The sequence below is a fragment of the Patiria miniata genome, unplaced genomic scaffold (genome assembly GCF_015706575.1).
Source record: "Patiria miniata isolate m_02_andy unplaced genomic scaffold, ASM1570657v1 HiC_scaffold_20, whole genome shotgun sequence".
In the NCBI taxonomy this organism is placed as follows: Eukaryota; Metazoa; Echinodermata; class Asteroidea; order Valvatida; family Asterinidae; genus Patiria; species Patiria miniata.
Window position 1 is genome coordinate 34358703 of NW_024037059.1, and position 16646 is coordinate 34375348.

At 39.5% G+C, this 16646-nt stretch overlaps 1 protein-coding gene across 1 annotated transcript; it reads right to left on the reverse strand.

Moving 5' to 3' along the window:
• Window positions 1-1744: 1744 nt before the first annotated feature.
• LOC119728059 lies at window positions 1745-6519 on the reverse strand. The gene is made up of 6 exons (XM_038200134.1): window positions 5677-6519; window positions 5174-5558; window positions 4537-4697; window positions 3828-4166; window positions 2672-2866; window positions 1745-1963 (listed from the first exon to the last, which is right to left on the reverse strand). Exons 1-6 carry the CDS (start codon window positions 6517-6519, stop codon window positions 1745-1747), a joined length of 2142 nt encoding a protein of 713 aa, XP_038056062.1.
• Between the last annotated feature and the right edge of the window lie 10127 nt (window positions 6520-16646).

Below are 16646 nucleotides of genomic sequence, written 5' to 3' on the forward strand. Positions count from 1 at the left end.
AGTGTTAAAAACGGGATTCAAAATAAACTTTAATCAGGAAATAGTCCATATCGATCTAAAAAGGTCTTGAATCGAGGTGAGATTTTGACTCAAAAAATTAAATTTATACCCAAAAGATTAATGCTGATTCAAATATATACAAATAAGTATCCTTTCATAATTCAATTATTTTACTTAATATTTCAAGTTGTAATTGACAATTGTTATTAAGAGAATGAAATTTGAATTTCTTGAAAGTTCTCGGAAAAGTTTTGAATACAACATACACTGTTAATTATTAATACATAAATTTCATATAATTACTATATACCATCGCAAAGCATTTTTTAAAATACAAATTGGTTAAACAAAAGTCTTTGACAAGTATCCAACTCCACAACTTTATATTTTGGCAAGCAAAAACTACAAAACAAACAGAAAACACCCACTTACAAACACCCCCCAATAAAAGAAGATAACAAATAAACCACAAAACACCATTACCAAATCATTGGCCTAATTCACTACGCACTAACGCATTAAGTCCATTCGGACTTTATAAGATGGAGTTAAAAAAAAAACAGTGCCCCCCAAAAAAATCTCCCCCATCGTCGCCGAATATCTCGAAAAGCGAGGCAAATAAACTTGTTTCACAAGTGACCTTTTTTTCTTTCGAGCTTGTCAAAACGTTTGCATGATAAATAGTTGGAGTAGGCCTACTGTATTTTGGCGCTGAATTTTCCCTCTAAATTCAGCTCATTTGAGTTGCAGAGTCTCTGTGCATCGACCGTCTTGAACGACGCAGTATCAAATCTTTAATGCCATTGTATACGTCTTTATAAGTAGTTCGTTTCTAACCACCTAAGGTCTGTTAGTCATTTTGACAAAAAAATCGGTTGGACCCCACCAAATTGGTTAAAAACCTTCTGATATTGGTTATCAAACCAATTTGTTTTCAGAGTGTACGTACGCATACACTTTTTTTTACGAACCCTTTCAAGTACTGTTTCTTCACAGAGTTGCATCTCTCGTTTATATAATCTTCTAAATGACTGACCAAAATAAATACCTTAATGCATAATATTTACAAAGCAAATACTAAAAGTCATACCATTATTAACAAAGACGTCTGTCTAGGCAATTATTACGTTTTAAATCGGTTCCCAACAGCACACATCAAATTATAGATACCAAACTCTAGTGCAGACGTCATTATTTTGATTTCCGCTCTTACTAGTCTTCTGACAAGGCAGCCGTGACTTTGAATACTTTGACACAGCGATTTGACTAGTTATGTAGAGAGACCATTTTCTTCGTGAGAGGGGCACTGCTATGTTGCTTTTGATGGCAAATTTTCCATCTTGAGAGGGCACCAATTGTTAAGGCAGGAGGGTATTTTGTGCATTCGAGGGGTAGTTTTCCATCTCGAGACGCGAGAAGGTGCACAATCTTGTTTAATAGTGCGAGATTGGGTACTTGTGTTTTTGCGGGGCAGTTTTCCATCACAAAAATTATTAAGAGAGGAGAGAATTTTTTTGTAGCGCGATCATTATGCTTTCGTGTGTGCGTTCTAGAGGCAGTTCTGTTTTCATCTAGAGGGGGCACATTTATAACCGCGAGACGGGCACTTTTTTGGCCTGGGGAAATGGGTGGGGAGGGTTTGGAAACGCGAGAAAAGGTTTGCTCGTGGTTTGCTCGTGCCACTCAAAACAAAACAAAACCGTTGCACTCTTATCCGCATTAACGCATACATTTTGGGGCTTATTTATTGGCCTGCAACCTTTACTGCCTCGATTTTGATGGCAATTCTCTCGGAGTTGTCTGTGAGCCAGCGAGTTAGATCCAAAACCTGGAAGGTCTTTTCTTCCTGGTTGTCTGGTTTTATGCGCACTGTGTCCGGGATGGCGCCACCTTCATTGCACTGCTTAAGGAATTCCTCCATTGCAATGAACTGGTAGTTCTTCTCATCTGTGCACGGCTGGGCCTGCATGTGAGGAAAATATTTCATTTTAAAATTGTCACTCTTCATTAGGGGGCCTAATTGAATTAATAGTATGCATTTCAAAGTGTACATTTGTGATTTAATCAGCTAGTAGCAGCTACACACGACGCATGGAATTGGACCATTCGAGGAAAGCTGAATGTATAATTTCAATACAAATTGGGCTATGTATCAATTTCAAATCATTATTATTATTATTGAATTTTATTACAATATTACAGTTAAAGCTTTCACATTTTTTCTCTTCGTGATGATATGACCACTATAAATTATGTCAAGTTTTTGTTGTTGCGATCGAGTATAATGTTTCATGCTTAACACTTTGTTGTATAAATTCGAAAACTATTTCCTTGACAAAATAATTGGGTGAATACATGTGACTTCCGCAAAAAAGAAGTGTCAATAGTCTTTGACCAAATGTGACTTTGGACATTTGACAGAGCGGCAAAGCTGCGAGGTGGCGCAAATCGAGCGAAGACTACACAGCACAGAGGCCGGGTGATGAATTCGCTTGAGACCAACCTCGTTTCCATGGGTACGATCTTGATGCGCCATGTTGTTTCTCATCATGCCTTGCGCGATCTTAACTTAGTGAAGGAACGCGCACGCGCCGAGGCTGGCTTGAGACTTGGCGTGTGTGGTCTCCATTCAATCCGCTTCGCACGGTTAGGGTATCGGGGAATGACCAACCTGCATGACCGTCTCCAACAACTCTTTGTTGTTTTGCACAGAGCCAGGGATTCCCACTTTGTTTAGCTCCTTGTTCAGGTGTTTCTTGACCTTTCCCTTCCACTGATCAACACGATCGACCCCGGGATGCAGGTCACAAAACGGGAAAGTCACTGCAGGCATCGGCGGCTGTGTGGCCGATTGGCCACCATGCGGCTGCCAAAAAATAAATAAATAAATAAATACATGAAAAATAGATAACATATTAAGGGTAGCGCCACAAGTACGCATCTTTACAATCGATAAGTAAATTTTGTCACATAAAAGTAATATTATTAAAGTCATATGACAAAATTATTAAATAAAGCAGTCTCAGAAAAGTATCGTCATTATTTTCACAGCTGAAAGCTCTTGTACAAAGGCACAGCACAGAAGCAGAATGCACAGAATGCACAACTCCAAAAAAGGCTTACGTGGCATTGTTGACAAGTAAAATATGAGCCATAAAAAAGTAAAACGTGTTAGAGTTTTGGTGGCTCCACAAAAAGTATTTAGAATGTTACTGTGGCAGGGCCAAATTTCACTTGAAATTTTTATTTATTTCTAAATGTTTTAAGCATATAGGAGTATCCACCCTTTTTTGGTTAGTTTAGTTAGTATCCACCCTTTTTAGGATGCACAATAAATTCAATAGTTTTTCAGCACATCCGCTACCTTTTTCTGATGTTTAACTAAGATCGAATTCAGTAGTTTGACAGCCTCTCCGCATGTGTCTCTGCACTTCGACCGAACTTCTGTAGGGTTAGTCCCAAACAGCGCGTCTTCAACTGCTTGATGGCACCGACGGAGTGTTTGAGTATAAAGTGCGCATGCTCCATCGGTCAGTTTCGACTCCAGCTCATCAGCCTCCAAATCACGTGACGAAGATAACCTTCTGTTGTGACGAATCAACGCTATCTTCTGTGAAATTTGAGCAAACACCCAATACAAAACAGTTTATGTTTACAGTTTGGGAAAATAGGTTTCATTCTCGTTATTTGTTGTTGTAGTTGTTCAGATTTGTAATTAGTCTATTCGGTGTGCTTCTTTTACAACCGAGATTCGGTAAGGTACCGATTTATAATTAAACGTTTGAATCTGGTCTGTGTTTTGATAGTTATCCTGACGTCAATTTTACCTCGAGTAATTTCCAAGTACATGTACTTCCAATCCGGAACACGAAACCTTCGTTGCTTGACAACACTTCCAGCAGCTCGCCAGCTTTCTCATGCTCGCCATGTCTGATATCATCTTCAAGTTGCTCCACCTTTTTCCTCAGATCTCTGGCTTCCGTCATGGTGTCGAAGAAAAACCTGCAGATCTCCTCGACTTTATCCGTACACTGACGAGCCAAGGTGACTGGGTCCTTGGATGTCTCTAGTATGTCATTTAAATCAACATCACTGTGTTTGATCTTATTAACCGTCGTGCAAAACGTTTTCAGGAAGCCATTTTGGGAACTGCAGCCTGGTTGTGTCTGAAACGAAGGTGAAATAAGATTGGTATTTATGTTTCATTTCAAATTAACCATGTGGATAAAATCACGCCACAGATCAGTCTGTAATTGAGGGGTCGGTTGGTTGGTGCAGGCTACAAATTAATAAAAGGGTTCACCCCAGTCCAACCTCAACCCACGCCCATTATTAGCAAGATTTCTCTCAGCGTCATTGGTATATATCTTTAATTGACTTTGACACTCGGGTTTCTGACAGACCAGTACCCCTCTCATGATATGTAATCAATTCATGGTTCGAGAACCACAGACTGTATTCTTTCAAGGACAGGACACATGAACGCCATCTTCAAAATATGTGAAAGTCTACACTGTATTAGCTAAACATGCATACCTTGAGGAGCTGCTGGTACAGCTTTGGATAATTTTTCTCCATGTCGATTCCAAACGTTTCCATCAACTTGCTTCTTAGTTTGTCTTGCGTTTTCGTCGCATTTTCCTCATCTAATATCAGCGGAAAATACTGACCTTTAATCTCTTCAATGCCGAGTTCTTCTTTCTGTAACGAAGAAACGGATTATCGTTATTCTACTGGTAATAAGGAAGATTTGAGAAAATACCTCGCAATTGGAGATGTCTGTGCCATTTTCAAGTTTCAAAGCAAAAAATGATAGACTGTCTCCCGTTTTCTATCAGCATCGATAATATAGGAACCGGGAACCAGTGTACTCAAAAGGTGCACCTGTTTGTACAAGCATTTTTTCCGGGGTTTTGAAAGCTCCCAGAAATAGAAAAAAGTATTGTTTTGGTAAAATATAAGATTAAAGTAGAAAATCCATTTTGAGAAAAGAATGGCATCTGATAAAAAAGAGTACTGACAGTACAGCTGCAAATTTCACTAATGTGCACGTGCTTTATATTAAATATTCTCCCAAGTTTTATTTTATGTACAGGATCCAACAAACTTACATTTTAAACTGGCTCAAACTATGCGTTTGATGGTGTTTTTTTGGTTGTTATGCACAGAATACCTACCCCAAACCTGACAAAAATACGGTCCAACAGAGGACGTAGTTTCTCATAGCAATCGGTAGCGGCGTAGACTATTTCATCCGAAAACGTCTCCTTCGTTTCCTCTTGCCTTCCATCCAACTCCAGCTCCCCTTTGTTGTTTTCAAACCTATCTCGGAGTATTTCCCTCTCCATGTTGAAATGCTCCCTCCAAGCCTGTCTGAAGAACGGCTGCTGGTGTAAGATGGCCAAAATACCACGCTTGATGGTTTTACAATTCAACGCCGATGCGTCTTTGTCTCTATCGCGGCTGCTGAGACCCTTTTCAAAAGAGAGGGGTTCTTCCTCTTGATGTAGAAGATCGGTACCACGAAGGGAGCAACTCACGTCAATTTCCGCGAGAATCTATAATACCGGGGAAAATAAAAGAAGATAAAGATTATAGAATTGAAGCCCAAAACATTTCATGGTAGTTTTAGTTTGAATTTACTTTATAAACAAGGACATAAAAGCAACGACCTACTTGGAGGAACATCCATCTTGATGTGACTTCAAGACTATCTTTTTGGACTAGTCTCAGTAACTCCAAGCTTGCAACGAGACTTCCACATCTGACAGCCTCCCTGTAGGACATGATGCATTGAGACTCCAGTGGTATTGTGTCCTGTCCCTGTGTCCCTGACACAGATGACGTGGATGACATCTGCTGAGCTCCTTCGTCAACTTCCACGGTGTTCTGACTCTGTGACCCTGACAGATCGGATGTGGATGACATCTGCTGAGCTCCTTCGTCAACTGCCGTGGTGTGCCGACTCTGTGTCCGTAACGCAGTAGACGTGGATGGCATCTGCTGAGCTTCGTGATCCGCTGTCGTGATGTCCTGACTCTGAAGGCCTACCAATAATTGAAGCTCATTGTGTGCGATAGCTAGAGCAACTTCCGCCAATAGCTTTCGACTCTCCCTTTGTTTCAGGCCGAATTTCATTGCACCAAGAACCTTGTCGTGAGCTTTCTTGAATATCTCTTTTGCTTTTTCTGGTCTGAGATTTTTAGACAGAGCCTGTTGTTCTTCTTGAAGACCCATCTTCAGGTATGTTTGTGCCAAGTACCATGGAATTTTGAGGTCAGCCTCAGTATCAATTAGCTTAATTAACTGTTCCACAGCTTCCTTGAATTTGAAGTTCTGAAAGTGTAGAATTCCAACTTCAAGGCATGGTTTTGTCTGAGTATTATAGTACTCCAACAGTCTTTTGTAAGCTACCTCTTTAGGCTTCTTTGCCTTCTTTGACACTTGCCATGTACCTGACACATCGTCTAGATATTCAAACGAAGCTGCGACGTATATCACTTTGTGCCAAATATCCATCCTTGATACTTGTTTCGAAGCCTCTGGGTTATAATGGAGGTAATTAGCATATCTAAAGTAAAGATCTAGCTTATATTCGGTCGTCCAGTGCTCAGACTGCTGCAACATGGTTTGGAAGATCTTGTCAGCTTCTTCGTGGTTCCCAAGAGCACTATTTACATTGCACAATTTTGTAAGTGCAAAATTGTGTCCTTTGTTGTATTCAAGGCATTTATGAAGCTCCTTAAGGGCTTGCTTGTTCCAGTTGTCCTTTTGCTCCTTTATTTCTTTGTCTCTCGTAGAGCATTTGATGTAGCACAATGCCAACTGAAAATGACTTTCAGGACAACGTGGGCTGTGTTTAATTCCCTCTTCTAATATTGATATTGCCTCTTCGAACTCGTTTCCATCTTTGTAATATCGTGCCAAATTTATCACAACCTCTTGCACATGGGGTGCATGTTTGTAAGCTTCTCTCAGGTGCTGATGTCCTTTCTCTCTCTTTTCCCACTGTCGTCGGCTAATGTTCAATCCAAGAGCTGACCTTGCCAGCTGATATTCATCTTTGATTGTCATCATCTTTTCCCAGTACTCTTTTTCACTGTTCATGAGCCTCTGACCTTCGTTGTCCAAATCTGCGAATTGAGAGCTAGTGGCTCTCCTGTATCGTGCCATTCTGCCAGTCATCAGCCCAGCCCCATAGATGAAGTCTACATTTTCCGGGAAGCTCTTCAGCGCTACTTCGAAAAGCTGCAAAGAAGTTTCATGAACACTAGGTCCTAGACGTGTCAAGGCTGTGGCGTGCACTGCACCGATCACAGAGTAGTCTTTATCCCCTAACCTCAAACCATTCAACTCACTGAGCAGATCTGCCACCTTTTGCGTATTTTGACATTTGTATTCGATCCACATGCGATTCAGGAGTGCTACAACTCTGTAGCCGTTATGAAGTTGAGCATCCGTTTGCTCTATGCGTTCGTCGGCTTTGTTGAGGAATTCCCTCGCTTGATGGACATCCCAACGCTTTCGGTTGTCCCATACCTCTAGGTAGGCTCTGAACAAAAGGCCTTCCATCCTTAATAGGTTTGGTGTCTCTTCTAAATCATGATCTATGTTCAGTATGATTTTCTCGTAATCAGCAGTAACCGGAACTTTGAGATTCCAAGTGAAGTGACAAAAAGATCTTTCTTTCCAAGGCAGTGTTCTCCCTTCATCATTCTCCAGGTCATTTCTGTAAGGTGTATAATAGTTCGAAAGAATATACATGTCAGTAATTAATTTTTTCCCCTTCCTTTCCTTTATTTTTTGCGTTTGTTTCTAGATGTCTTTGTTTTCAATGGCATCCTGAAAAGAAAACAGATAAAAAGTAGACGTGTAAAAACGCTCGTAATCGACCTGAACTTTGTCATTAAAACAATGATACAGGGATGAATAAGGCCGAAAATATTGTAAGGACATTGTTGATAAAATAACACTGTAAAATAGTGTTAAAAGGGAGGCAAAATTGTATTCACTACCCTCTTGTGGTAACTGTTCTATAAAATAACGTCACTGCGACAAAGAAAATGGACCAAAATCAGGCACGGTTCGAAAACCAATATTTTGGGGGGGGGGGGGGGGGGGGGGCTAGCACGGTGGATCCAGAATTTTTTCAGGGAAGTGTGCTGAAATGTAGACCGGTTATTTTCTTCAGACACTTAGGCCTCCGAAAATCAATAGGTGGGGGGGGGGGGGGGGGGGGGGGGGAGGGGCTCATGCCATATTTTCAATTGGGAGCGCCAATAAAATCCTAAAATCATTCACACTATATTAACTAGTGCACCCTTGTCACGACTGTTTCTTTAGGGGGACACCGTTCGCATGTACATCACGATCCTTCTTTTGGCTAATGGCATTTTTTTTTTTTACGGAATTTATTTTGGGGGGCTACACAAAATTTTTGGGGGGCCTACAGCCCCCCCTAGCCCCCCCCGTAGAACCGCGCCTGACCAAAATAAAGAAATTAGGATGGGTGAAGGACACCAAGGGACTATTCTATAAGGCCAAAAAATATAGTGTTTTGGTAACAAAACCGACCATAATTATCGGATTTATTTTCATTTATTCATTTATCTTAAATACGGTCATCAAGTTAGTCCAGAATACTTGCACGTTTGCAAAAAAGTACCTCCTTATAGTACAAATATGTCTACTTGGCTAGTTGTCCTCCGATATATGTACATGCATGATGACACCATATTGTCATCTGATTGAATGCTGCCAACATAATTATGTTAATAAAAGTACCATACCTGCCGACCCGCCCCTTTTTGGCAATGTTAGTGACCGGAAACACATCGTTTATTTGATTTTGCCGAAGAGCCTGTTAGCTATAGACCTTTATCATGATGCCACCATCTCAGTCATGTTCCCTGTATCCAATAAAAGTAGTGAATTATAATGCTTTTTGTGCAAAAAAGAACCAGACTTTCTTTTTAGCCTAGCTTTAGTTACATTAATTTGAATGGGATAAAATCAAGACGGCCGCTACATGATAACGGTCTATAGGCCTACACTTACTCCGACATGCCGTCGATATCAGGAACTTGAGGTGACTTTGATTTCCGTTTCTCTGAAGAAACTGAAGAAAACACAGCACTTTTACCACTAGTCCGCGGACGGTCGCTTGCTGCAATGATCAATCTTTGGACGTATTTAAATTATCCATTGAACTAAACTAGATATTTACGAGAAATTAAATATTCATAATGACGTATTGCACTGTCTTTGGCCGGCTCATGCGTTGTCGTCGATGCTATGCGTATAATGTACCGCTGTCTGCCGGACACCAATATGACCGGCTGCCTGCAACTTAGTTCTGCACGACGTTTTCATCCAAAATGTGCTCTGCTAAAAACACATCTTTGCTATGGATTCATCTTTGGGGAAATCACAAGGTCAGGTGAAAATTAATGTGTTTAGCAGCAGGTAAGTGTATGAAAAACTTTCCAAGTTTTTTTTGTGACACCAAAATGGCTCGGGAAAGTGAGATGATTGTTTTGAATTGGTTTATCAAAATGGTTATGAGTGTATCAGTGAATTAGAGGGAACATTCTGACAGAAAAGCGCTGCACAATAATTCAAGTTGAGACTACAGTTTTCACAATGTTATAAGAATTTCAAGCTCACTACATTCAGATAACTTCAAACGCTTACTGAATCATGCTCGAATTTATATAACCACCCTTTTCTCTCCCAATAATAGTGCGAACGTCTTAATCGCTCAACTACACGAACCCGAACAATTTCAAAGCGATATGAACGATGATTATCAACGATTTTCCAGTAGAACTGGAAAAACGCAATTAAAAAGCTGGTTCCAAGCCCAAAATTCAAGAGAAAAAAAATACTGGGATATATGTTTTTAAGCAGTGGCGTACTGTGCCCCCGGTGGATTTTTCTGACAATTTGTTTTTTCAGCAATTATTTTCATAAATGGTTAGAGAGTTCTAACATCAATTCCAAATCTTAAAAAAGGAAAACCCGCTCAAAAACCATTACAATGCGCCGTGAAAATGGGCATATATTTGCAGTATGCATAATAATGGGCAGTTTTGAAGAGCGCCCCCATTTGGAAGAGTATAAAAATAGAGTATCTATTACGTGGCTGAAAAGTTGAACAATGTTGAAGTGATTAAAAACATTTTTTTTCCAAAAAAATTGGATACTCAGAAACATAGGATACACAAATGCAATACGATAAGTTATTGGTTTTGAGACGTTAGGCCTATAATATAAAAACACTAATTTTTATCAATTAGTTTTTCGACAGGAAGGCAGTAGCTATCTAAGTTGATGGAAGGCATGCAACACGTATCGTCACGGAGATGAGATATCCTGGTTGAGGTGAGTTGTGACCTTGAGATTTTATAGGTGTTTTATTTTTCTTAATTTGATAGGGAACTATCAAAGAAAATGAAGGCTAAGAGAATATTTTTTTTCAAGAGGGACACAGTAAGAAAACAATCATAATGGCAAGGAGGATATTCCCAAAGATGTAATGTAGGATGTCTTTTAGAAGGGTTAAATGACTGTACTAATCATCATAGCTTGGAGGATATTTTCAGGTAAATTATGGAAAATGTCAAGTATTTTCACGAGGAAGAACCTGTAGATGGAAGGTTGAAATTTATTCATTTATCAATAAAAGTGTTATTATTTATTACTAGGATGGCAAGAGATGTCACTTCAATGTTGGAGAGCAGAGACCGATGCCACTAGACGGACGTCTTTCTGGTGTTTCTATGCGAAGGTTTACAATTTTTTTACTAAACTGATATGGTTAGGAGACTTAAATTGTAAGGGAAACGATGATGACACTCATGTGATTATTATACGAACAGAGATACTGTATGGTATATGGAAATATAAAACGAGTCTTGGTGTACATAACTTCTAGGGTAATAAAGTAGTGGGTTATAGGGTAAGTCACGACGACAATGTAAGCATGGAACCAGATGGAGATTTGTCACGGTTGTAGAAATTCTCATTAAATACCATGGCCAATGCAGTACCGGTGTCACATGAAAATCCGACTCCTATGAAAACCGGACCGCTATTTCCCAATGATTGATTGATCCCTCGCACGTGACAGGTCACTCTCCCGAAACGATCCTAAAAATAGCATAGTATCGTACTCACGAGTGCGCAGTACTACCAATGAGTCCACATTTCATGGAGTCGGATATTCACGTTACACCTGCCCATCAACGCAGACAATCGGGGACGGGTTCACGGTCAAGTATACAATGCCTCCATTTTGGCAGTGCAATAGACCAGAAACACATCATATACAATTATTTGTTTTGGTGATTGTGTAGTGAAGGACACATTTTCTTTAAATGTTTTTATCAGTAATAAGCCTAGTTTTCATAATTTTCAACAGTGGTTGCGCATCATATCGCAGTCCAGATGAATAGGCTGAAGCCATTTTACTTCGCAATCACATTGCGGTGATTGTGCGTTTATCGTCGGTGTTTTAACCAGTAATTTCGCTTCAAAATCAAAACCCTGCCCTCTCTCCACCAAATTAATTTTGCTACATGACGTCGCAACCAATGTAGGTGAGTCCAAAAACTAACAAGTGGATATTTTTCCCTCTTAGAACGGGGCCTAAACTACTCAAATTCTTTTGTTTTTGGCCGACAGGCCTGCTGTAGACAATACTTACCCTGTCATGTCGTTGATATCATGTTTGTTTCTCTTGTTATCCGTCTCTCCCCCCTGCTCGTTTTCCACTGTTTCTGTCTCCATGGTCTGGGGTCCCTCGCCGATGTGCTGATTTTTACTATCTTCGTTATCCATCATTGTATTAGTTTTGAAGCCTTTCAAAAATGAGTGCCCGCAACGTATTGGGAATTCGATTCATCAATTTGGAACGACAAAACTGAAGCCGTTTATTACCGGTGTCATATGAAAATCGGACTCGTATGAAAATTGGACTATTTTTCCCTTTTATTGGTTAAACCCTCTCATGTGACCGGCCCTTCTCCTAGGCCTAATTATCTATGCATGAGCATGCGCAATACCACATGAGTCCGTATTTCATAAAACCTTAATTCATGCTACACCGGCCGCGATTGCTTTACGAACGAGGCTATTATTGCGTACTCAAGGGAATTCCCGTTTCGGGCCAACAGGATCGATTTCATGTAATTGAAAGAGTCATATCCGTTAACTGAAAATAATCGATTCCCGTTAGTTGGGATAGGGTGAGTACAGCTCTTTCACACAAGGCCTCTCTCAGTTCAATGTTAGTTATTATATTTATTTTGAAAGTTGGAGTAGAGAGAGACATTAACTGTGTATGAAATAAGCAATAATGATGTAAGTAATTAATGTCAACTTGGAATCGATACTGAACTCTCCCTACCGATTATTTTCCCCATTTAGATACCTATGATGTCATACACTAAAAATAAGCCCGTGAAATTGACCTCGAACGAATAATTTTAATTAGAGCATGTTTACATAATATACGGGGGGAGACCGTGACTCGAAATATAAATCGAATGGAAGAAAACATTTCCTTGTAAACCAATTTTCTGATTCTGGGTTTATATATTTTTCTCGATCAAATTCTAAACTAGTATTTATTAAACGAATACGACTAATGACGAGCAGTATTGTCACAATGGACTTTGTATTACACGGCCATGAATATAGTGCGATGGTTTTCAATCGACGTGCAGTCCATTCACATTCTGTATTATAATTTATTATCGATAGCTCTCTGCTACGTTCAACGCAATTTCGCATGCGCCCTTCACACGCTGAAGTGTTGACACAGAGCTATATTTAGTCATTTGTCGTGACGTATAATATGACAGGTCCGTTGTGCACTTGACGCGTCTATATAAACATCAAATGTATGTTGGTGTATCTGCGTGTGCATAACCACGGGTACTGGTCATACTGTCATTCAACCGAGGTTTTTAAATCCACCTCGATTTGTAGTAAAACTTAAAACAACCTATTGGTTGACACTGACATAAAATGCTGACAGTTAAAACATTTAAGATTACGGCTTTCCCCTTTTAATTGCAAGAAATAACTTGAGACTGTAAAAGTACACGAGTACAAACTTAGTGCGATTTCTCCACTGATACTATAGGCTACAGTGTTGTAATCGAGAACTTTTCTAAGATCTCACATGAAGCTTCTGTTCGTGAAATACCAGATTTGACTGAAGTAAAACATGAATGAATGATGGAAAATTATCGGTCCTCGGACATTTTGGATTGAGTGAGTGTTAAAAACGAGATTCAAAATCAACTTGAATCAGGAAGAGTCCATATTGATCTAAAAAGGTCTTGAATCGATGTGAGATTTTGACTCTAAAAATACATTTATGCCCAAAAGATGAATGCTGATTCAAATATATACAAATCAGTATTCTTTTATCATTCCAGTATTTCACTTATTTTGTAATTGAACATGTAAGGGAATGAAATACGATTTGTTGAAAGTTTCGGAAATGTTTCGAATACAACACTGTTAACTATTAATACATAAATTTCATAGAATTTCTATATAGTACGCAAAGCATTTTTTTAAAAATACGAATTGGTTATACAAACGTCTTTGACAAGTATCCAACTCCAAAACTATATACTTTAGCAAGAAAAATCTACAAAACCAACAGAACACACCCCCTTAAAAGAGTCCCAAAAGAAGATAACAAATAAACAACAAAACACAACACCCCCAAGAAATGCCTACATTATACCAATGCCAAATCATTGCCCTAATTCACTACGCATGGACGCAAAAAGTCTATCGGCCTTTATAAGATTGAGTCAAAAAATAGTGCAAAAAAATCCAAAAAATATCCCCCCCACCATCGTCGCCGTATATCTGAAAAGCGAGGCTTACAAACTTTACTTAGGCCAAAAAAAGTCTCTGGTTTCTGGTAGTGGTATGGAGCTTGCCCCAAAAGTGGTGTGCCAGGTGCGGCGATGCGTCCCCCCCCCCAACTTTTCTTCAAATGTCGGCTGATGTTGCAGATGACGCTTCGATCCCCTTAAAACTATCAAAAATATCCTTCCGGTTGGAGATTGATGTGACCTCAGTCAGACCATAAGGCTTGAGAATTCTGCACCCACTTACGATCTCGACGTGACCGACACGAACATTCTTCGGGATATGTGGATAGTCAAGACAAATCAGAGAAAACGGTAACGTCAGACCATACAGCGACTTCCATGCATCGACATCGTGCATGAGCCGACAGGCTGGTCATTAGTCTGCTCCCTTACGTATTGCACTGATTAAAAAGTGTTTACAGGTTCCAGATACACAACCATCGATCGTTCCCTCAGTCTGGATTTCAGACGTTCAATTACAAAATTACAACACATTCTGCAAATGGTGCCCGACTAAATGAAGTGAATAACTACATGGGACCCCAGAAAGGCCACATAAAGCTTATACTCGATCGTATAGCCCCATCTAATATGGATGGCGCGCAGACCAGAAACCGGAGACTTTTTTTAGGCCTTAGTGACCTATTTTTCTTCTTGCCAGCTTGTCAAAACGATTGCATGATAAATAGTTGAAGAACTGTATTTTGGCGCTGAGTTTTCCTCTTAGTTCAGCTCATTTGAGTTATACATTCTCTTTAATTGCAAAGTCTCTGTGCATCGACAGTCTGGAACACTCGTTCATCATAAATTATGAATCACAGAGTTTTATATAAAAACCATGCACAAAGAAGCCAATTTTCCAAAATTCGAATCTTTCACAACTTCCGTGAAAGCATCTAATTGGTAAACTTTTGCAAAAAGTAATATTAACCTTTGAAAACCAATCCAAACCAACTTAAACATGTAACTTATAATTATATTTGGTTTTGTATCATTAAGGTGTCATTTTTATTATTTTTACGGGAATTGAATGGTTGCAAACAGATCAAGGAGAATAAGTCCCGTGTAGACTCCAACTCAGTCTGAAGTTTTGTTGAGCGAACAATCAAGACTTATGAGCTTTGCAGCCAAGTTTCGATACAATACAAGAAATGAATAATATAATTACCGAGTGCTTACTATTTGGCTTGTACCTCTGATTTCATGGGACCAATATATGACTATTGTCTCCAGAAGGTCTCATAATAATCAAAACTATATCTTCGTTAGAATAGATATCCCTTTTAGACAGACTTGCAAAATTAACTGATTGCCTCTCCCATAAAAAACAGGAACAACTACAACAAAAAACACCAAAAAAATCCCCCAAATAATATAATTCCCCCCCCCCAAAAAAAATCAACAGCCGATTAACTGAACACTTTTGGCACGTGATCTGCGATGAAATGTATATCGTGAGGCACTTTTACGAAGGCTGCACATCGATCTATAATAATTCACCCGAGATGATGTCAACCACTGTACTTGCCCTAAACGGTAAACCTCCGCAAACTCAATGTAGCTAGCCCTTAACATTAACACGTGCGTGAAATACCGGGAAGGTCTACACATATTTTTTACCAGTCCTTTCTAGTACTTAGTCCATTTTGCATCACTCGCTAATATAATCTTTTACAGAAAACAAACTACCGACCAAAAATAATCTCTAAATGCATATTTACAAAGCAAATACTAAAACTCCCACCATGAATTATTAACAAATTAACACGCAGGACTTTCGGTCAGTTTATTTCTGTACAGGCAGGCATTTAACAACAAAGTATTTCACACTTCAGTTTGAATTTGACGAGCTCTAGTGACTTTCCTCATAAATATTTCATTGCTTGACATTTTTTGATGTATAAAATCGGTATCCAGTCGCACACATCAAACATGGATGCCCAAAACTGACGCCATTATTTTGACCCCCACCTTTCTATAATAGTCATCTGATGACAAGGCATGCGGCACTTTCACCGAGAGACAAAAACCCCGAGGCGAATTTTGCAGAGACTAGTGCACCCTGCAGTGCACAATGCAGACCCGCCACTCGCCATTGGTGGGGATAGTCTCCGTTCCATTCAACCTGTGTCCATCTTTCACAACCAAAGTCGTTCGTTTGTTGTAGGTCTATCTGTGATGATTAATACCGAAAGGATTTTACGGATAACATTTTAAGAAGACCGTTGAATACTTTCAAAGTTGTCCCCTCCCCCCAACCCCCCCCCCCCCCAACCCCATCAAACAACTTATTTAACCACTTTTAACTTTCTGTCTAATTTTGGGGGGTTAACTTATGACTTGTGTAATTTGTTTTCCCTCCAAAGGTTATGATCCGTTGATGCAGTCCTGAAGTCGATCGCCATTCACACAAAAAACTGGTACCTCCACTCGATTGCAAAATTGAACGACTTTCAGGTCTAATTTTACTGAAGATTTCTCAGAAATACATCTTCACAAACCCTCAAATAAAGGGTCACAATACCCTTATTATACGAGAGAACTCTACAGTATACAAATCATGATTTGTTCTGCGGGTGGAATATACCTTATGGGTTACAGGCATCTCCGCGTATTCTTTGTTATTTTAATTTCGTAACAATGAATGAACAAGAATGTACAAAAGGGTCACTCACGCCTTTTCAGACAATTCAAAACCATTGCACTCTATAACTCCGCCTTAACGCATAATGCCCAAAAAAAGTC